At 44.3% G+C, this 21,350-nt stretch overlaps 1 protein-coding gene across 2 annotated transcripts in view; it reads left to right on the top strand.

Annotated features, from left to right (window-relative positions):
* The first annotated feature begins 706 nt into the window (after positions 1-706).
* The window catches only part of SOBP (sine oculis binding protein homolog), a 122,272-nt gene continuing 101,628 nt past the window's right edge, over positions 707-21,350 (top strand). For both annotated transcript variants that reach the window (XM_075747823.1, XM_075747825.1), the window contains exons 1-3: positions 707-1,161; positions 10,429-10,567; positions 12,435-12,620. In XM_075747823.1, the coding sequence (XP_075603938.1) occupies positions 1,066-1,161; positions 10,429-10,567; positions 12,435-12,620 (421 nt within the window). In that variant the 5' untranslated portion in view covers positions 707-1,065. The remainder of the gene's footprint in view (positions 1,162-10,428; positions 10,568-12,434; positions 12,621-21,350) is intronic.

Genomic DNA, 21,350 nt, shown 5'->3' on the forward strand with positions numbered 1-21,350 from the left:
ATTTCAAGGTGTACGGCAGTCATAATGAGAAACCCCGTAGAATTACAATTTTGACTAATGGAACAATGGACACCCCCGTACCGTACTGTATTGTATCGGGTAATTAGGGACTGCCAGCGAGCGGGAAAGCACAACCCAGGAATAATCAATGTATCCCCCACAGTGTGTACTGTAATCCAGCGCCTCGTCGCTGAAGCGCGTCCCACCAAACCATTCATCCTCACCTCCCAGGCGTGGATAAAGGGAATAACCGGGAGTAGCGAAACCTCGGCTCGGCACGGCACGGCACGGCTCGGCACGGCACGGCGGAGAGCCCCGGCTTGATTGCGGCGGGGACGGGACAGGACGGGACGGGGGGGGAGCGCGGGGGACCGGGCCGGCCACGCAGTGGGGGGACCCGGCGGCGGCACCCCGGCGCTGGGGGCAGGCGGGGCTGACCCCCCGCGTGTGCGTGGAGGCACACGGCCCCCCTCCTCCCATCTCGGCTGGGGGCGGGGGCGCGCCGCCCCCTCCCCTCCGCTCCTCTCCGCTCCGCCCGGTGCTCGGCACGGCGCCCACACACACCCCCCCCCCCCCGCCCCCCCAACCACCACCACCACCCCCCCCCGCTCCCATGGCGGGCAGCGGCGGCCGATTCGGTGCCGGCAAGCCCCGCCCGCCGGCGGGCCGAGGCCGGCCTCCCCCTTCCCTCCGCCGCCCCCTCCGCGGCAGCCCGCCAGCAGCGCCACAGCAGGCGCGGGGCCGGCTCGCTCCGCGCTGCCTCTCGCCCGCCCGCCCCGCCGCCCCGCCGCGCCGCGCCGCTCCCATGCAGGCCGGCGGCGAGGCAGAAGATGGCTGACTCGCCGGGGCACCCGCGCCCCTGCCCGCCTGCGCCCCCCGCCCGCCCTCCGCCGCCGCCACCGCCACCGCCGCCGCCGCCGCCGCGCTCCCCCCGGGCCCTCCGCGGCGCCGCCTGCCACCACTGAGAGCCGCCGCCGCCGCCGCCGCCCCCCCACCCCGCGCCCCTCCCGGCCCCCCCAGAGCACCAGCAGCCATTTCATCTCCACCACCAAGTAGGCGCAAAAAATGGCAGAAATGGAGAAAGAAGGGAGACCTCCCGAAAATAAAAGGAGCAGGAAGCCGGCTCACCCGGTGAAGCGGGAGATCAACGAGGAGATGAAGGTAGGTGCCTGTGATGGGGAAGGAAGCGGGGGTCCCCCCCGCCCCCCCGCCTCCGTGCATGGAAATGAAATAAGAAAGGATCTCTTGTCATTTTTTTTTTTTTTTGTAGGATGCACTGAATGTGTCTCAACTCCGCCTCCTGGGCTGAAAACAGAGACGAATTCACAGGCTGCAAATCCTGTTCATTGACCAGCTTTGATTTATTTATTTAAAAAAAAACCCCACACTAAACCTCTCCCTCGTTGGGCTTTTAAGCTCCTTGGGTGCCAGTGATGAGCCTTTTTTTGTTTTTATTTTTTCTTTTTTTTTTTAGCCATCCCTTCAGGTAGCTGGCAAGCCCTAAAGTTAGGAAAGAAAGGGACCTCTTTTAAACACTGTATTTCTCTGCTTTTTCAGTAGCCAGCTGCAACTGTGTAATTAAATTGTCAAAGTGAAACGTTACGGTCTGAGCCGCGCATCGTTCTCGCACTTGAGCGCGGAGAGACCCCTTTTCTCTCCCTCTCGCCTCCTCCTCTGCTTGACGTGCTCGGGTTCGTCACGGCGGCAGAGGTGTTGCTGAGGGGTGGCTGTCCGGGGGCTGCTTTGGATGGAAGGGTATTTATCGTGCCGAGGGGCTGTCCTGCCTGATAGCAAGGGGTGCCAATCCAGCTGTGCTCGGGAGGTAGCGCTTGAGGCGGCCGCTCCAGATGTTAGGAGGGCTGCGATTGCACAAAAACGTTATTTCAGGACTTCTTTTATCGTTAGGTCGCTGCTCCAGGCTTGATCGGTCCTACTTTTTGTGCCCGTTTTCCACGTCTGTTTGGTTTATGTCTCTAATTCCCCAAAGTTGGGAACAATGTATTGCGAGACTTCAGCTGAACTTCTTGTTGTTGTTGTTGTTTAATGCGCCGATAAAGTGACTAAAACAGCACAGTCTGATTGTGAGATAAAGCTGCTGACATTTAGTTTGAATATGTCATTTATTAAAAGGCTGATTGTAAGTGGGGGACTGCCTGGAAAATGTCACGCATTCACATAGTATGTATACTATATAGGCGAGTATATAAATATGCATGATGCCTAGTGAAAATATCTTTGCTTTCCAGACCATTGATCTCCCCATGTAAAATTAAACGGGAATGCACAATCCTCCCCCTCTCCCCTCTTTTGCACACCACTAATTTCGGATAGGTGCCCTTTCCTGCCTAAGGCAGGCGTTCTTGCTCCTGCTGCCTGCACGATGAGCATGTACACGGTCCTGCGCGCACATCAGCTGGAAATGTGGACAAGAGTAGTATTAGTGGAGGGGACAAACTGACGTGTCTGTGCGTCTCTTCGGAAACAAACCGTACTGGTTTCAGGTCCCGAGGAGCAGTATTATTCTTTGCGAGATACATGACACATTCTGTTTTTGGAGAGGGCTCTGTACAGGCGCCGGAGAGTAAGAGTCACTGCTCGTTGTAGTCCCGCGTAGTTTTGAGGACTGCGGAGGTCTGTAGCATAGGGCATTGGCCCCTTGGAGCATCGCTTCATGCGATCTGTATGGATTGCAGCTTTTAAGTTTCATAGGTTCTAGAATTACAAATTAGCTAATTTTAATCAAAACATGTGAAATGTTATCCTGGCTGGATATAAAGGCTGACTGTGCTGGATCCTCTGGGTTTGTTTTGTTTACTTTGGCTGCAGGCACACTCAGCGGTTTGGGAGATAGTTGTTCTTCTACAGTATAACAGATGTTTGTCTGAAAGGGTGAGGAAGAAACAAAAACAACATTGTGTGAAGGAGAAAAATTACACAATTTTAAACTAATGCTTTGGTATTAAGCACTGGCGTTAACCTTCACGTAGAGAGTTTCTCTTTTTTAATCGTGGGTAGCTGCTTAAGGTTAGAAACCTCGGGATTTCAGCTGACTTAAAAATTAAAGGCGGGTAGAAAGGGCATTTTGAACCAATGTGATTTCTGGTCGAGAGTGAGATAGCTGATGGCAGAACCTTTCACAAATCACGGGCTACCTTTCAACGTAAACTATGCTATATATGCTGTGCTGGGAGACTCCGTTTTTAGGAGGACAGTTGGCTGCTATCATCCAAGGAGGGTAAAGAGAGGGGGGAGAAAAAAAAAAAAAAAAAGTGGTTTGAATTTTTGACTGGTCTAGTAAGTTATAATCCTGTGGTGATCGTTTACTCTTTTTTCTTTACTGATGAATTAAGATGTCTAGTTGCTCTTCATAAAGCCGAGGAATACAATAATGTAACAAATTGGTTACACTGTGCAAAACGTTTGCAGCGCAATGACAGGGGGAGCACAATGTGCCCTTGTGTAGGTTCATATCTGTAACGTTCGAACAGGCTGACTGTTTCCCTTCATCTGAACTGCTTTCATCTGGACCAGTGTAAAATAAGCTCTGGTAAGTAATCACGGCAGAGCAGAAAGAAAGGAATGTATACAGCAATAGACAGCCTAAGCTGTAAAAACTGTAACCCGAGTATCAGCAGCAGATCAGATATCAAGGCTTTAAGGTAGGGGAAATGAAAGAGATGAAGGGGAGGAAAAGACGAGAGAGGGAATGGAAAAGTCAGCTTAGAAAGTGAAGGAGAAGTAGGAGGGCCCCCTCAGGGAAATTTGGCTCAGGGATTAGGGAATTTTATCATGGTGTACAGTGACCTACTCAGGTTTCAGCCCACGTTGGATCGAATTGCCTCCCTTTGCTAGCAGAAGGAAAAAGGACTGGTGTATGTGTGATTTTTTTTTTTTTTTTTCCTTTGGGTAATAAAAAGGCCATTGGCACAAGTGCCTTTTTTAAGTACAGCAAATGCAGGGCACTATGAATGAGCAATAAAATTACCTCATCACAGAGACTTCCTTCAAGATTTACTGTTTGATACAGTCAGGTATTTACTCAAGGAGGATCACAACACCTAACTGCTTGGTTTGGTGTCTTCCAAGAGAAGTGTCACAGCTCGGTTTTAACATGACTGGATGGATATTCAGGTTGCTTGCTCTTTCCTTATGCCGGATATTAAGTTACATTTTTGTTATCGCTAACCTAATGTACATGATGGTTATAACAAATTTTAATTTGATACAATGTTATGTGCAAAAAGTACATGACTCTGCACAGTTTTCTGATATTACATTTCAATGAAAAATATATTCAGGAGGAACTGTTTTGTTTCGCTGTGACCTTCACAGCCTCTCTTTCTTTTTTTCTAGTTATTTTTTTCTTTTGTTCCGCTTCCTCCTTCAGATGATACTTTCCATTTTTATTTCAAGAGGTAGCATCGTTCACCTCGCACTTTGGAAGAAGAGTAGATAGTTATTCCAAAATTCAGTGCCGTGCCATTTCTCGCTCACTGGTGAATAACAGAGCACCTAATAGATCCAAAGGTATCATAATCAGGGAACCAAGTGGTATTTTAAACCCAGAATATTTCTTACAGCTTAATTCATCAAAGCACTCGTCCAAACTCGGTGAAAGCTTCCCCATCCATCCCTCCTCAGCTTATTTCCATTTGCCATCCCGCTGCCAGGCAGCTCAGGAGGAGCAGCTAGGTGCTCTGCAACGTTGTGCAAAGAAGTTGCATCCAGTACTGGACTGCACTGGAAGTTCTCCTGAACAAACAAGACCATGTATCCACGTGTCTCTGTCAGTCGAAAGGCGAGCAATTAATTTGCACTGTAATTTCACAGGGCTGCTCCATGTGCCCAAGGAGTTTACCATCTATAAATATTCTCAATAACTAATTTGTATCTAAAATTGGACTTCATTCCTGATGCCTAGAGCTTAAGACAGCCCCATCTGTTAAATAGTAAGCTTATCAGAAGATCTTTCAGTTCAGTGTTTTAATATTCCCCGTTTGGCATTTAAAAGTACTACTGTCAGAAGGAGGAAAGCGGTGAAGCAGGCATAGCAGTGCTGCGCCTGGAGCGAGCCAGATCGCTCGGAGCGCTCACAAGATTCCAAGGAAACTCCTCCCTTCTCTCCTGAAAAGCAAAAAAAAAGTCTTTGGGAAAGTGGAAAAGCAGACAGTCTTTATCAGTCCTACTATTTCAGGACACCGAGGTGGATTTTTTTTTTTTTTTTTTTTTTTTTTTGCGGAGTCTGCATGGAAGGAGTTTTGTGGGATGGCTGCAAAAGGGTGTTGCGTTGTCTGTGCGGGGAGTCTCACCTGCCTGTGCACCGTGGAAATAGTGCTTCCCCAAGGAAAGTGGGTATTACAGAACCAAACGTGTACATGGGAGGACAAAGTAAATTAAAGCATCAAGAGATTTTGCTTTCTGATAGCCTAAAAGTCTAACCATAAAATTCAATATGGCGACAACATAAATAAGCAAAGAAAATGAGAGCCAGTAGAAAAAAACCCCAAGTTCGTATTGTGGCTATAGAAACGTTTTTATTTCCGTGGTGCAGTGAAAGTGAAAAGTGAATTTGTGGGGCTCTGCACCGAGTGGGTTATGCAGGCAAGGAAATGGAATGGAGCCACTGTGCTTCCTCCCAGATGTGAAATAAACATTCAGCAGTAAAACCTAGAAGAAAATGAGTCTGACAGACTCATTCTCCCCTGCGTTTCCTGCCTCCGTGTTTGCCAGGCCTCGTTCGGTGAAGCCAGGCCTTGCCCCCTGTGAATAAGGTTCATAGAGAAGGAAAGGCAAGAGGTCTAAGATGGAAAGAAAAGCGTGGCTTAGCTTCAGAATGTATTAATTAGCAAAGATTTGGGGAAATGATGCATTGGAATGTAAAAAATCAAGCTGTAGGTGTACTGTTGCGATGAAATGAATCCTAAAGCGGGAATAAATGTGATTATATTTTTACTGCCTAGGATATAAGTCAGTCTCACAAAGGAGAGAAACCACAGTCTGGCAAGTCAACACACTCTTCTTCATCTTTCCCATGAATAGGAAGCAAATTCAAGTCAAAATACCAACGAGCATAATAGTTAGTTAGTTATCCTGGCTCTTCCAGGAGGGAGGATATTTCTGTATAGCATAAGAATAGAGAAAGCATACAGTTAAAACATGCAAATTACACATTGCCCTGCAGTGATGATAAGTGATTTGGGACTTAGCAGGGGGGAAAAAAAAGAATTGCTGTCTATTAGGAAGGGAGGGCTTTGGCGGTGTTGTGTGACTGAGGCCGCCGGAGCATTTTGGGGCCAGTTTCTTTGGCAGGGATGAGGTAGTTGTGCTGCAGCCGTAGTGAATTCCCTGGCAGTTAGGCAGCTGCGATGGTGCGCAGCTGCACACCTGCGCTGTCAGCTAGAGGGGAGCGGGAGATTTGGCTCCGGTGGGATGTTAACCAACTGCCTGGGTGCGCTGGCAGCTGAAGAGGTTATCGGTGTTTCCGATAACCCGGCTGCTCGGTTCGCACACAAGAGGCCGAGCATGGCGTGGCGGCGTGAGCGCAGAAGGACACGGGGCAGGATTTCTGTGCTCGTCTTCTCAGGTCCGACGCTGGCCCACGCTGTGAGCGGCACTGGGGCTCGGTCTCTTGGTTTCCCCGCGGGGGACTGAGCATTGCCTTCCCAGTAGGGCAAAGTTAGGTTTGGCGTTGTCATATCGCAGTGAAATCCACAGACCTCTGCAAACCCTAACCCTTTGAGTTCAGCGGGATTCGGTCTGGGCTCGAGGGTCCCAGATTAGCAGCGTGATTGCTGACTTGGGATTTTATTCATGATGGGCAAGGTGTTCCCCAGTGCACTGGTCTTTCACATCATCCCAGCCCCCTGGCAGGGCTGTGGGGTTGGGGTGGCAGCCTCCATCCTGCAGACCCTCCGCATCCTTTTGGGGAATGGGTCTGACAGTAGGCATGGTGTCTCTGCTGTCCTGTTCCTGCAAAAGCTTGGAATTGCGTCTCCTTGTACATCTTCCATCTGGTCATCCATCCATGCTTGTCTTCATGTCTCCTTCTCCCTGGGCTTTGGCAGGTCCATCATCTCTCAGTTCAGTTGGTTCCTCCCTAGCCTGCTTCATCACTACTTCTTCTGCTCTCCTGCTCCAACATCAGGTCCTGCATTCTTGCTTTTCTCAAGTACCGCGGTTATAAGCATCACCCTTTTTTTCACTAAGCCTTTGAAGCTTGTGCATCTTCCAGTGAGCTTCTGCTCTGCATGTACGGGTTATGTATTATTTGGCTTGCTTCCTTTCCTTAACTTTATCAAGAACTGGGCTTTCTACAACCCCCACACCCCAGCCCCACATTCACACAGAGAAAAAAATGTCTCTTGTTACCGTATCTTGAATCTGGGTCTACCATTGAAATGGAAAGAAGGAAGAATACTTGGAAACAATGAAATAATAGCAGTCAGCTTCAGAGCAGTAGCTTCAGCAAGCACGTGACCTGTGCAACCATCATTTAGACTGACAGGGTGTTAGACATCGCTGCAAACAGGTACTTTGGGAGTCTGAAGGAAGGTGATGTCCTAGTTCTGTGGGTGCCCATCTATGCGAGAGAGTTGTTATGGAAGAAAACATTTCTCAGCTTTGACTGTCGGCTTGCTAAGGATGGGATCGTCCTCTTGGTTTGCTACGTACAAAGTGCTGCGTAATGAAGCCCTGGCTGTTAGCCACTAAAGGAATAGTATTAAGAATGATCACCATCATTGTAATAGGTTAAGATAAATTATGAAGGAGAATGGCTTAATTATTTTTTTATCCAAGCATCCTTGTTGAGAAATCGCAGTGTTGAAAAGATGCTTACTTTTGTTATTGCCAATATGTGACCTCATTCTACTCTCATTGAAATTAATAGAAAAGACCCCAGTGATTTTATTCTTTTTAAAGAATCAAGTCTCTATTATGAGTAATTTCAAAATCAAATATATTTTTTGTCATTACAACTGTTCGGTTTTGCGCATCACTCATCATGGATGGTAAAATGAGGCTTGAAAGGTACTTAAACTTTGTGCCATTACAAATCCAACCATCACTTTGACTAGATTCTGAGGAGACATACATATGTATGAATTTTCAGGGAAAAAATAAACATATATTTAGCCTTGCTTACATATTCCTTGACAAGTAATTAGAAATTACTCATTGCCTGAGTTGATCAACAGTGCAAATAAAACACAAAGCATCCACAGGAGGCAAATTTAGAGCTACTCAATTAATTTGGTTGCATAGGGTTTAAGTCAGGAAGACTTTGTCAATTGGTCTCTACCTTCCTAGATTAGTCTCTGGGGCTGCGTCTCCATAGCTGAAATTTAGCAAAGCGGGGGAAGCTGGTAGAGCTTGTCTTCGGGCCTCCGTGGACCCCGTCAGGTCATTCTGGGTGAGCTGCAGCGGCGAGCTTTTGCTCCCCATCTCCAGGTGATTTCGTTGCTGGATTCCCATGGGTTAGAGACAGGGTTGGTGCATTGGGACTTTCAGTGCTAAGGGAGAAGTTTTCTAAAAAGCTTAAAAAACCCAAACAAGTAATTTTTCCCATTTTTGCTAGTATTTAAAGCACAACACCGCATCATTCAAATGAGAGCTTAAATATATAGTTTAGAAGCGAGTGTAGGTGTTAGCCTCATTACACTGCATTGTACTTGTTGTTGCAAAGTGTAGTAGTGACGTAGTTCAGACGTAACAGATTGTTGTACTTACAATGCTGACGCTAGAGGTAGAGGTGGAACGATGGTATGTTTTCAGGCAATTTGGGGCTGCACAGGACAGCCACAGAATCGAGACTTCCAGCAGGAGGTCAAGTGAAAATGAAAGGGGAAAAACCAGAGGGGAAATGAATGCTCCAAGGGTCTGATGAGGGTTTTTGTTTTGGTTTTTCTTTTTCTGAAATGTGCGTTTTGTAGCACAATTGCACAGATGATACTCCTGGAAGAGTATAAATTGCTTGTGTTTATTGCTTATAGCCGCTTTACAGGGCTCCTTGAGTGACAGGAACACCTATGCAATCTGGAGTGATGAATGAGCCGGGAGCAGTGCAGCTCTCTGATGTTCTGGGGCAGAGTGCCTGCTGTAGCTTTGAATTCGGAAGCAATTATCATCTGATTAATTTTATTTATTTATTTAAGTGACTGGAGAATGCTGTGTTCTATCATTAGACTTGCTCCCACTCAAAAATTAAGCTAGAGCAGTTACTAGACAAAAATCTAGCAACCTGCAAATTTGACACGTACCATTTGTTTTGAATTGGTGTCGTATTATCTTCATTCCTTTGCTGGTAGCCAGAGTCCCAGAAGAGGATGCTTATCAGGCACATTATTTTAGATGTCAAGATCTTACAGGAAAATGAAGTTTGAAATTTGTTTTAAGAGAGTGATAATAAAAAAAGGCAGAGACCAAATCGAAAGGCTTTGTGTGTGGCTTTTTCATTTCATTTTATAGTTGTCATACTACTTTAAACTGATCTTTGCCATCGCAATAATTCATTAGCTGGTTTCCTTTGGTAGTTTCCTAAATCTGTAAGCTGTAGAGCTCTGTGGCACTATTTGGTTTCAGAAAGCTTTGTTGCCTGGCTGCAGATTTCTTAACTTGTTCCACTAAATCTCCTGGCTCAGTAATGAGCGTTTTCTACAGAAATATTTTTGCCACATGACCTAGAGGACGTGTTTTTAATAGAATTTGAGAGTTATGACAGTCATGTTCCATATTTTGCATTTCCATACAAACATAAAATGTAACCACACGGCTGCTTGGAAATCGGTTTGAAAATAAATATGGCAAAACTGAGAAAGGTTTTCTTAAACAAATATAAGAGATGTTTATCTGAAACATTATGGCAAAATGCTTTCATGGTGAAGAGTTTTTAAGTGGTTTGACTATGCAAGGGCTTATAACTCTGAGGAAAAACGTCTTTGCTGTGATTTTATTTGATTTGGTTCATGGGCACCTCAAGGAACCATAATTGTGTCAGTGACCTGCTCCAGCTGAAGGGACTGTAGCGCAGTAAGATTGATTAACTACCGGTTGAAAAAAATCCTAGTTTTCTGTTATTCTCTGGCTGCAGTCTTAAATATTTTATGGCAACACAGACAAGTTTGTGTGACGAATGCATGTTAAAATATTTCTGACATCGAATGCCAGAGCAAAAGTCATAAATAACTCTCCTTTTCATTTTCTTTAAATTGCGGATGTGTGAGTCTCTGTCATAATTACATGTGCCAGTTGGAGATTTAAATGCATTACACTTTATGCACTTGACTTAAGAAATGAACATTAGTCTTTGAGGAGGTGGGCCAAACCTGACACTTCCTCGTGTAGCACTGATACGGTTCGATTTATGCAGTCCTCCCTTCTTTCCAAATGGTTATTGATTACATAAATAATGAGGTAATTTTTCTCTTTCAGAACTTTGCAGAAAACACTATGAATGAGCTCCTTGGCTGGTATGGTTATGATAAGGTTGAATTGAAAGATGGAGAAGATATTGAATTCAGGAACTACTCGACAGACGGGGAAAGCCGCCAGCACATTTCTGTTCTCAAAGGTAGTGAGACTTAATGTTTCTGTGTTCACGCAAAGAAGGATTAATATCTCAACCTGTCTGAATTGGCATGGACTGGGAAACGTGTTCTGCTGTTTGCGTCGTGGTTGGTTTAAATGAAAATATCAGAGAGCGCCTTCTGGTACGAGGAAGCCAATAGGGTACGAGGAAAATCACTTAACAAAATTGCTGTTAGTTGGCGCTCACTAATATATCTTCATAAAAAATACCTTTTGTGAGTCAGTTGAAAGTCATGTACCTGTGGTACTGATAAACTGCTCACAACTGGGAAAAAAGAGAGCCTTTTCTTAGCAGTGTGGCTTTCAGGAACCCTTTTGCTTTCAGGACTAAGGCTTTTAGCCTATGGCTTTTTAACACACTGAAAGATTTTAAGCTAGAATATTCACAACGCGTGGAATATTCACAATGCGTGAACATTCACAAAAGGCTCCTCAGGGATGTTTGTGCTATACTGTCTTCCGCAAGTGCTGTAGAAATTCTCCAGGGGTGGAATTTGTTTGGGACAGTGCTGGATCTATGTGTGCTGTAGATTCAAAAGGTGAAGGATGGGATCCAGTCTGTTTGTTCAGCCGTTCAGTTCCTCCCTTCTGACTCCTCAGCCGCAGCAAATGGGTAGGGGCTTGTCGTCAGAGTGAAGAGACGAGTAAGAAATTGCCGCATCTTGACTTACCCAACAGGAGTTTCTCAAAGGTGAGGTAAAGAGAGGAAATTGCCGCAGCTTTTTTTGCTCTCGGACTGCCACACTGCGTTTGCGGCCAGCAGTATTTGGGTTTTCTTTCTGCTGGCTGGCAGCAGCACTGTATTCAGGGAGTGTTGTGATGAGTACTGGTATCAGAGAGACTGGTTCTGAAGGAGAGGGGGCTAGAAAAAAGGTGGAAAAATTAGAGGTAAGGTGGAACAACCTAATTGTGTTAAAATTGAATGTTTGCAGCTTGTTAGTTCTGTAGTGACATTGGTGATCAATACTTATTTTTCAGTCAAAATGCAATGTCATTAAGCCACCTTTGAAGAAACTTGTTCCTGTGTAGCAGGATTAATTTATTTATGTTCTAATAAATAGATCTTTTATTGGATGATTTGTGGCTCCAGTCTATGCCTGATGAAATTTGTGACATAGTTGGCTTTTTTTATACACACATGACACAAATCATATGTTTTATGTATCAAACAAAGATGTTGAATACCTGTGCCAGGTAGAAATTTTTGGTGTACGCAGTCTATGGGAGGGAAAAAAGCGTGTTTCTTTTTCTGAGAGAGGGGAGGAGAGGGAATAATAAGAATTAAGTCCTGCCCCATAGCTAAGTGAGGCGTGCTAGAGAAATTCCTACAAATAAGAATCCTGAGGTGATTTGGGATTAAAGAATTAGAATAACTGTCATCATTTCATGCACACTTTGCTGTAACTTCAGTATTTTATTTCTTTTTAAAAATCCTTTCCATTACTACTACTCATATTATTGATAGAGAATTAGGAATTCTTTTATTTTTTGGTTTATGCTTCTTGTATTAGTGAAGTCACAGTACACTGAGTGTAATCACCATGCAAACAGGAGAAGTGAAGGACAGGAATAGGGTGTCATTGGTTAAATCAGGTGTACTAAGGATATGCATGACAAAATAATCTCACCTTTTGGCAAAAAAAACAAGTTTGAGTTTGATTTAAAAAAAATTGAGCCTTTCTGAAGAATACTGGAAATTATCCATTTTTTAAAAGCGAAAATATCTGGGTTTTTTGTGCACTCTTCTTGTATTAGGGTAAGTGATTTAATGAACAGATTGGCGAAAGTATGTAGGGGCATTTAAGAAATACATTTGTCATGCTGTACAATGTGTTCTTTGTGTTTTACAGAAAATTCTTTGCCAAAACCAAAATTACCTGAGGACAGTGTTATTTCACCGTACAATATAAACCCGAGCTACCCAGGGCTTGCCACAGGAAATGGACTTTCAGACTCACCAGCAGGGTCGAAGGATCACGGGAATGTACCTATAATTGTCCCATTAATTCCACCACCTTTCATAAAGCCACCAGCAGGTAAATCCTCGTGATGATCATTTAAAAATGGTTACTGTCACGTGTCCTGAGATTGCTAGATCATGACGTCTTTGTAAGAGGGCTGATTTCAAAATCTTTAAAAACCAATCATGGGAAACTTTAAAACAGAGTGGGAGAGTAACTTTATTTGTTAATATCCTTGAAAAACTTCTGCAAATGCAATGACAACAGACTCGTGCTGCTTGTGACACTGCGTGCTGGATTGTACGCTCGGCACTTCAACAACATCTGCTTTTAGGGAAAAAAAAAAAAGATTTTGTTTTGATGAGTAAAGCCTTTAAGTAAATTAATGGAAGATGATTAAATTAAAAATAGGCTCCACGAAGGAAATAGCAAAAGAGACAAAGCCATCAAATCAATATCATGTCTTTATATCAGGTTAACAAGCTCATCCTGGGAAAACTGTCTCTTGATTCTCATTGAAATCCCTGACCGTTGTCTCTTGAGGGTTTAATATGATCTTGACTCTACCCAGGAGACTGCGCCGAGATGTTTTACATTTTCATTAGATTTTTATCAGGAGTGATTTTATAACATGCCGTTCCTCAGAGTTTGTGTGAAAAATGATTTATTCCACGCTGCATGCTGCGTACCATAATCTGTGAAAGTAACTGTTACGGCTACACCAGGGTGATTAATTGCTATGTTATTGTTTACTGCTGTACACGGTGCGATAAATGGTGAATTCAGATAGCGGCAGGCTCAGTCCCGCTTCCGCGGACGTCCCTGGGTGTCGTTCTGGGTGCTCTCGGGTGACCGAGGCGCCGAGGAGTACAGGGTGACCTGCGAGACCGGCCCGAGAACGGCAGCTCTTTCCGCGCGTGGGGAGGCAGCCTGGCTAAAGAGTCCCCGCTGGGTGGGAGGACGCTTCTGCGGCGGCGGAACAGCCTGTAGGATCAGGTCCCGGGTGTTAGATGGTCACCTCTGTCCTTTGTTGCATTGACAAAAGGTAACTGTAAAATACCGATCGGTCCAACAAAATTGTTTGCCTGTTGACTGACAATCGTGTGAGAGACTACAGTTGCCCCTCCCAAATTATTTTTATGCCATTGAGTTTTATCTCTAAAGAAGTGTACTAATATGCTATGAATAATTTTCAAATGTTACTCAATATGCATTCCCTGCCAAAGACTTTTCATCTATTTTATAGGATATTTGCTAATTACCAAAGCTATTTGGGCCTATTCCTGCAGCCTTTACACAGCTAAAGATCTCGGGCCATATGGGCTGGATCCTCAGCTGTTGTTGGTTTGGCCCTAAAGCTTTAATCAAGGGCTTGTGCCATCCCAAGCTATTTTCTCCTCCAATCTGAGTCATGAATGAATCCAGAATGCTGAATTTGTGGTACGCGGAACACAAGGCTGTAACATGCATTGTACAAACTGCCACAGTTGCTGGATTTTTATGACATCAAACAAGCAGGAGGAGATGGAACTATGAAGTAGAAAAACAAATTACTGCAACAGTAGTTAAGGGGACACAGGGGAACCTTGGCCAAGTCAGCTGCCTTCTGTTCTTTGCCCATCCACCTACCGTGTGTGATCCCGTGTTCAAATGGACTGGGAAGGGTAATGTGCAGAGAAGGCTTTTTGTAAATATTTTCCAACTTTAGGGTTTTATTTTAATAATTCATAATGAATGTTGTTGTTTTACTCACGTAGGGGATATGAACACGTAATCTCTGCCTCCTCTGACTTTACCCCATGATCAGTAATGAGCGCTAGAATACCGTAACTTCTGAGCAGATGAGTGTATTTACCTCACCTTTGTTTTAGAGAGCAAAGTTTGGGAAGACCGGAGGGAAGAGGAACCACAACCTTTGTGGGATTTGCAATAAGCATCGGTAGTAATTGTTTTGTTTTATCTTAGGGCGTAGGTGCCCTAGTCATGATCACCCCAGAGAGGCTGGCAAGAAACAACTGGTGAATACAAGTAGAAAAAGGAGTACAAAGGAGCCAGGGGAGCCGGCGTGCGAGGCAGTGGTCTTGGCACTGCACTTTGACACCATTTTGTGGGCACTACATCAAAGCAAAAAACTTCAGAGTGATACAAAGCCGGGCAAGAGTAACTCTGGGGATGTTTTCTAGGAGCCCCTCACAAGCTCAGGGGGCAACTTAGGAAACAGCGCAAAGGTACTTCTTTGAGTTGAGCAGGCACATGAAAAAGACTGGCATCATTAATTGCTAAAGCTGAAAGTCAATGTTTGCAACATGGGGGAGACACAGGCTATGAATGACCTGCCACAAGAGCAGAAGCGGCTTACATTTGATTGAGTTAATAAATGAAGAAAGGGAACAGGAGGGAGTAGCAGAAGGAGTTCCAAGAGAAAGCATCAAGGTTAAAATGCTGGGCAGAGAAAGGTATCTTCGCAGCCTGCTTTGAATGGACACACATAGGTCCAGGTTACGTTACAGGCCAGAGAGAAAACCAGGTAGTGATGCGCTGCAGTGCCTGAGATGCTGAGAATTGGGATGAGTCCAGACTTTGTGGATGAATGGGTAAAGCTTTTAGATATTGTACAGGAGAAAAATCTGCAAGATTTAAATGTAGCTCAAAAGAGAGTGCCCACAGACAAAAATGTTATCTAAATCATGAACCTGAAGGACAGGAAAGATGATGGTGTGGTCCACCATTATTGAGCAAATAATATGGAGTGAGCACTCAGGGAGAAATTATTAAGACTTTAATTCTTGCTGTATTGATCTTGAGCTGAAGGGTCTGCACCAGTAAAGAAGTGTCAGAGAGACAGGCTGAGGTATTTATTTGGACAGGAGAGCAATGGTCTGGAGAGGATAAGCAGATCCAAGAAACAGTCACGGTGAATTATTAGTTGAATGATTTTTGCAGATAAAATTCTATATGGATAAGAGGGAGAAGAGAAAGAGCAGAGCTCAGGGGATGGTCACAGGAGCCTGAAGGGAGAAATAGGAAGGATTCTCTGTAAGGTGCACTTATGGAGCATGGCAGAGGTGAAAAAGCACTGGGGGAAGACAGCCAGGAAGCCAAGGGAAACAGGATTTCCAGGGAGGCAGGTGTGATTCTTGGTATCAGAAACAGCTACCAGCTCGAGGAGGAGGGAGGAGTGCTGATCCTGAATTATGTCTAGGAAGCAGTCATTCAAGATTTCAGCAGATTATGTCTTCCTTGAGTGTGCTGGAAAACTTTGAACAGTGTCCTATCTGCATTCATACTTTGAATGAACAGGCTGAAACTTTGAACAGTTAACGCAATTATCTTTTTTTTTTCCCCTCATGTTTATTTTGCAGTAAAGTGTGGGGTTTTTTCCTTGGAAAACCAAATAATTTTGAGCAGTCTGACTAAAATTTTATCTCCAAGCTGTTCAGCTTTCTGTTTTAGTCAAATGAAATATTAGATAAACATTTGCTTATACAACCCTGGAAAGCGTTAGACTGCTACCTGAGCAAATATAAACAGCTCTGATAAAGGCACTGTCTCCTTGCTGTATCCCAAAAATTACACCCTAAAAAGGCTGAGTTAAACGCATGGGCCCTATGTGGTGCACTGTCTACAGGCTCAGCTTATGGCATGTCAGTGGAGGGTACTAAATCCAGTCATGGGAAGCCTCCACGAGAAGGATGCTGGTTACTCACGTATGGAGACCATTTGCGAGAGCACTCCGCTCACCTGCACCACCAGGTAGAGAGACCAGGCTCAGGCAGTGCCCAAATAAAAGGGGGCTCTACCAGTCAACAGCAGCTGTCCGACCTACATCTGGAAGCAAATAAGAAGTCAGTGCAGCCTCCAGAGAGTTGGCATAATAGTCTTCTTGTGGCTGATAACCGTCCTTCTTGCCCAGCAGGCTATGTTTAGTGCCAGATTCTGAGTGATCTTCAGGGTTAGTTTCCAGTACAACCCATTGCGACAAACTGATACTAAGATTAGTTCTGCTTGGTGTTAGAGGATTATTAAAAAATTTTTAAAAATACATAGAAATTAAGAAATTACATAGAAATAGCAAGGAACAAAAAGGCAATACCCAGGAGCGATCTTGAAATGGAAATCCCACCACAGTTGTGCAGGGTGTATGGCCATAGTATGCCACATGCAAACATCCTAACTGTGATTCTGCAGCCCTTAATGATACCGTAAATCTGAGAGGGCACTTAGGGTGACTCTGCCCGTTCGCTCAGACAAGTTTGGACGGCTGTCGTTACATGGGATGAAGGAAGGCTAAAATCAAGACTAGTCAAAGAAGAATGCAAAACATTCTTTCAATGCAGGCAAGAACATGCTGCCTCCTTCCCCCAGCACCTGCTGGAGGCTATGGTGTCTCAGTTTCCCCCTTTTTTTTAAGAACACTCTTTGGTTTACTTTCTCTTGTGATCCCAATGGTAGTGCCTCAGTAGGGGAGGTACAACTGCCATTTGGTGTAGCCTTTGAGCACGGGTGTCGGCAAAACCTTTCCCTTTCCTGCCTCCTTCTGCGTACAAGCGATGCAGAGGGTACGTCGGCTGTTCCGAGCACCCCAAATGAGGACCGGCTCCCTGCTGTGCTGCGCTGCGAGGGGAGGTCGCTGTCAAGGGACACAGAGGAAGGGGAGGCACAGAGGGCGATACCGTGCAGTTCGCTGAGCTTTCCACAGGGGAAAAAAAAGTACAAGGGAAAAATAACGCTCCCTCCAAGGGTTTTCACAAGATAATGAGCATATTTGGGAAAGGAAAGGGGATTTGAATCTTCCAACCCGCAGATCACTGCCTCTACATAATGTTTGGTTTGGTGGTTTCCAAATGATAATGATTGGGGTTGTACTTAAAGTTATCAGGAACCAGCGAAAATGAAGGAGGACTGGGCTGGACAAACCGTATCTGATGAGGCAAAATGTCTTTAAGGAGGAGCAGAAGAATTTCCAGTACAGAGTACCTTGTAAGATAGGCCTGCGACCTAACTTGGCAAGGAACTGTCATATTCAAATACTAAAATGAGTAATTAGATATTTTATAGAAAGGAACAAGTCATTTTCTGTGTTAGAGCTTAAAGTAACTTTAGAATTAAAGTTTGTGGGATTTTTTGGTAAATATAAGCGCACATGAGTAACTGGGTGTGTCAGCAGGGCTGATGCACCGCAACACATCGGGTTAAGCAGAATCGCTGCCCCACAAACGCTCTGGAACTGCCCACTGTAACCTTGCTCAATATTTAAATTGTATTGGAGGAATCTGGAAGCAGAAAAGATGTTTTAAATGGTAGTTAGCAGGGTGGTAAAAATTATTTCCAAGATCATCTGTCTAAATTCACCAAGGAATTGGTTCTACGACTGCATTACCAAGAAGTCTAATTTCAGGTGGAACCCAGTGGCAATTTTCCTTAAATAAAGACCATATTATCAGATCTAATTAAGCCTATATATTGAGGAGACTTTCATTTTACTACGCTCTGGATTCTGCTTCACTGTTTCCCAAATCTTATTCCAGTTGCTAAACAGCATTACAATTTCTCTAACTGCAGGTTTAGCTCTCTAATAAAAGACCACCACCACAAATCCTACAGTTGCTACTCTTCAAATTCTTTCTCTTGTTTTCAGTTTGAAACATCATCTAATTTACCCTGATCCTAGGGTTATTAGTGCCTGTGTTTTAAAATGCCAGCGGTTGCCAGGATGCCTGCCCCATCTAGCCCGCTGTTGATGTCTTTTGCTCTCTGTGGAGGGCCAAGTGTTTCCTTTGTGCTAAAAAGAAAATCACAAAGTCCACGTATGCACTTTAATAGCATAGATTAAAAATACACAGGGAGTTCCCCCCCCCATTAGCTGAAATAGGTGCTTTTTTGTTTGCATGTTTAAAACCTGCCTAAATGCCAGCTTTTATTTGTGTTGTGCGTTCAGTCCTTACTGAACTATGCATGAGAATGTGCCTCAACTCATACATAGAAAATGTAGGCAAGCCGTGGTTCCCCAAAATGATTTTTTAAAAGGAGCTGGGACGCTGCTTTATTGGCAGAGTAGTGAACTTCAAGAGACTGGTCCTTAAAAGGAAACACATTGTAGAGCCCCTGAGGCATTTCCATAATGATGGTTGCAGCAGCTCTCTATTGTCAGCCCTATTTTTTAATCTTCCTCTCATTATTACTTTTGCCAAGGTACTTTTTGTACCTTAAGTTCGTCACCCCCCCCCCCATCTATTTAGAGGATCAACACTTAAGTGCTATCACAAGGGGGCTGCAGCAATGTCTCAGGAGTTTTGTTTGTTCATTTTTTAGTTTGTGATTAATCAGATAAAGCATCTCAGATATAAGAAAAATGGCTGAAACAGTTCTTCTGCCTTGCTTGGGATCATCAACCTCAGGAACTGCGTTGGGGTAAAAAATCCAAATACATGCTACTCCGTTTTCTTCGATGGCAAGCTGGGGTTTTGGGAGTAGCCAGCGGGTAACTCAGAATTAACCATTCTGAAATCCTGGCAGGTCCCAGTGGAAACAGGGAGCCCTTATCGTTAATGCTGCAAATCCTAGAGTCAAGTTAACATCTAATTTCTTTAAAAAGAAAGTTTTGCAGCTTTTCATTAGAAATTAGTAGTGAAAGCAGCTAAGATATTTAAAGATGTATGCCAGTGGATTGAGCACAGTTCTCAGCACGGGGTAAAAGGGCTGTTCTAGCTCCCCAAGAAACCCTGGAATCCAAACTGCCTATGTGAGGGGGTGGGACACAGCAAAGAGAAAAGAAAGGAGAACAGAAGAAAGCAGTAGTGGGGAGACGTGGCTGCTGATAGCTGTGGAAGGAAACTCACGTGCCAGGAAGAGATGGGCTGCGAGGAGACACCGATGAGGGATGGGTTACCAAAATATTTTCTGTATCAGATCACAGATCCAACCACAGCCAAGGCCCGGTTTCCCACAGGCTCACTCCGTCTGGGGGACGTACCCTTTGAGATCTCAATCCCAAACCGTGGGCCCCCGTGGTCTTCCATATGCACAACAGGACTTCTTCAGTACTGCAGTTGGGCACCTTCAGGAGTGATAGTTTCTTCTTGCCAGAAGAGTTGAGCATCTCCTGCTGAACTTCTTGCAAGGAACTGTGGAAAGCAAGGTTTTGATGTGCTTGTCCAGGGATCATCATCATCTGCAGGATTAGAGCTGTAGCTGCATTTAGTTTCACTGAAATTCTTGCAACTGGAGTTAAAGTTGAAAATGCATATTAATTAGTTCAAAACAGCATTAGTAGAATATTGCAGGCTAAAAGTTAGTAAACTGATCAGGATTTAACTCCAGAATTGTAAGGATTTTAGGATCATCCTGCTGAACACTGTAGGCCATGCTGGTTTGCTTAGATAAAGGGAGAGAGCTGTACTTGATGGATTTACTCTGTTGTACTCGTTGCCTTCCTTCTCTTCCCCCACCTCTCCAAATTATGGTTCCATATAAGATCGATTAGTCTAAACTGCTGCTCGTTGGGTTTAAGAGGAACAATTTTCTGCAGCTCCTTCACACTGGTTTGAAAGGAAAAAAAACAACCAAACATTCTGCTTAATTAAGACCTAAAGAGGCGGTGCAAACTTTTGATGATTAATTGAAGCATGCTTTAGACTGATGCATATTTAGTTATTATAATGTGATAATTTTATCTTGTTATACAAACTGCTCCCTTTGGGAACATGATTTAACACTGCAAACACTCCGTGTTTATTGCATTGTTCATTATGAAAAATACACAGGCTAAAAACCACACGGAGATGTATCTGAACAGTATCTGTGTGGCGGGTGTAGGGAGTACTTCTTCCACCTGTAATGACACAACCCAGGGGCAGAAAAACACAGTATTGGAACTCCCACAGTAGCTCTACCTATGAATTGTTGAGAACTTGGAAAAGCAGAGGCTGGAAATTCAGGTCTTGTACTGTATGTGGAAGGAATATCTTTCTATTACCTGGTGTAATTATGGAAGACAGCCGTACGGATATTCTGCTGAAAACTCTCCTGTTACTATTCAGTTGTCGCTGTGCCAACTCCTCTTTGTCTTACCTGTGTGAGTACCCACGCTACCCATCGTAGGCGTGACAGATCCGAGAACATGCTAAGCACATTGCAAGAGCAGGTCATAAAGTCTCAAGCCCAGATGGAGAAAAAAATGCAATTGTTAAAAAAATATTTCTTTCACTTCAAAATGATCTGTACCAGGACTTGCAAATGTTATTTTTGTACTTTACAAACATGTGTCAGCCCAGCTATGTGAGGCCTGAAAGTGATGGTGAATGATCTTCCTAAGAAGAGCTGCTCCAGCGAGAGCTCACATGATGGACATAGGCATGCTGTCAGGATGAGCTCATGTTACTCAAGCGGATATGCTAAGCTAGACTGCCAGCAAAAGTTTGTCTGTGAGCAAAGGAGAACATTGCCGATGTAGTATACTGATGGAATTACTGTGGAGAAGCTTTCTTAGTGCAGACCTAATCACAAAAAGATTAGAATAAAGGTTCAAGACAGATAAGCAGTCTCAAACAACAGGATTTGAACTTCCCTGCTTTCTTGTTGCAGTAGGTTCTTCTTGCTGAGTGCTCTAGGGATGCAGATTTGATACATTTTCCTGAAAGGAGGACTAGAGTCTGGTAAAGTGATTTTTAAAGAATTTGGCCTTCCAAAAGAAGGGTCTGTGAAAAAGCGAGAGGAATCTTATCTTGAATGGAAGATTTGACTTACTGGTTTTGGATTATTCCAGTTTGTGTTTAGCAAAAGACAGCGATTAAAGCACCAGCCTTT

This window comes from Balearica regulorum, chromosome 3 (genome assembly GCF_011004875.1).
Source record: "Balearica regulorum gibbericeps isolate bBalReg1 chromosome 3, bBalReg1.pri, whole genome shotgun sequence".
Lineage (NCBI taxonomy): Eukaryota > Metazoa > Chordata > Aves > Gruiformes > Gruidae > Balearica > Balearica regulorum.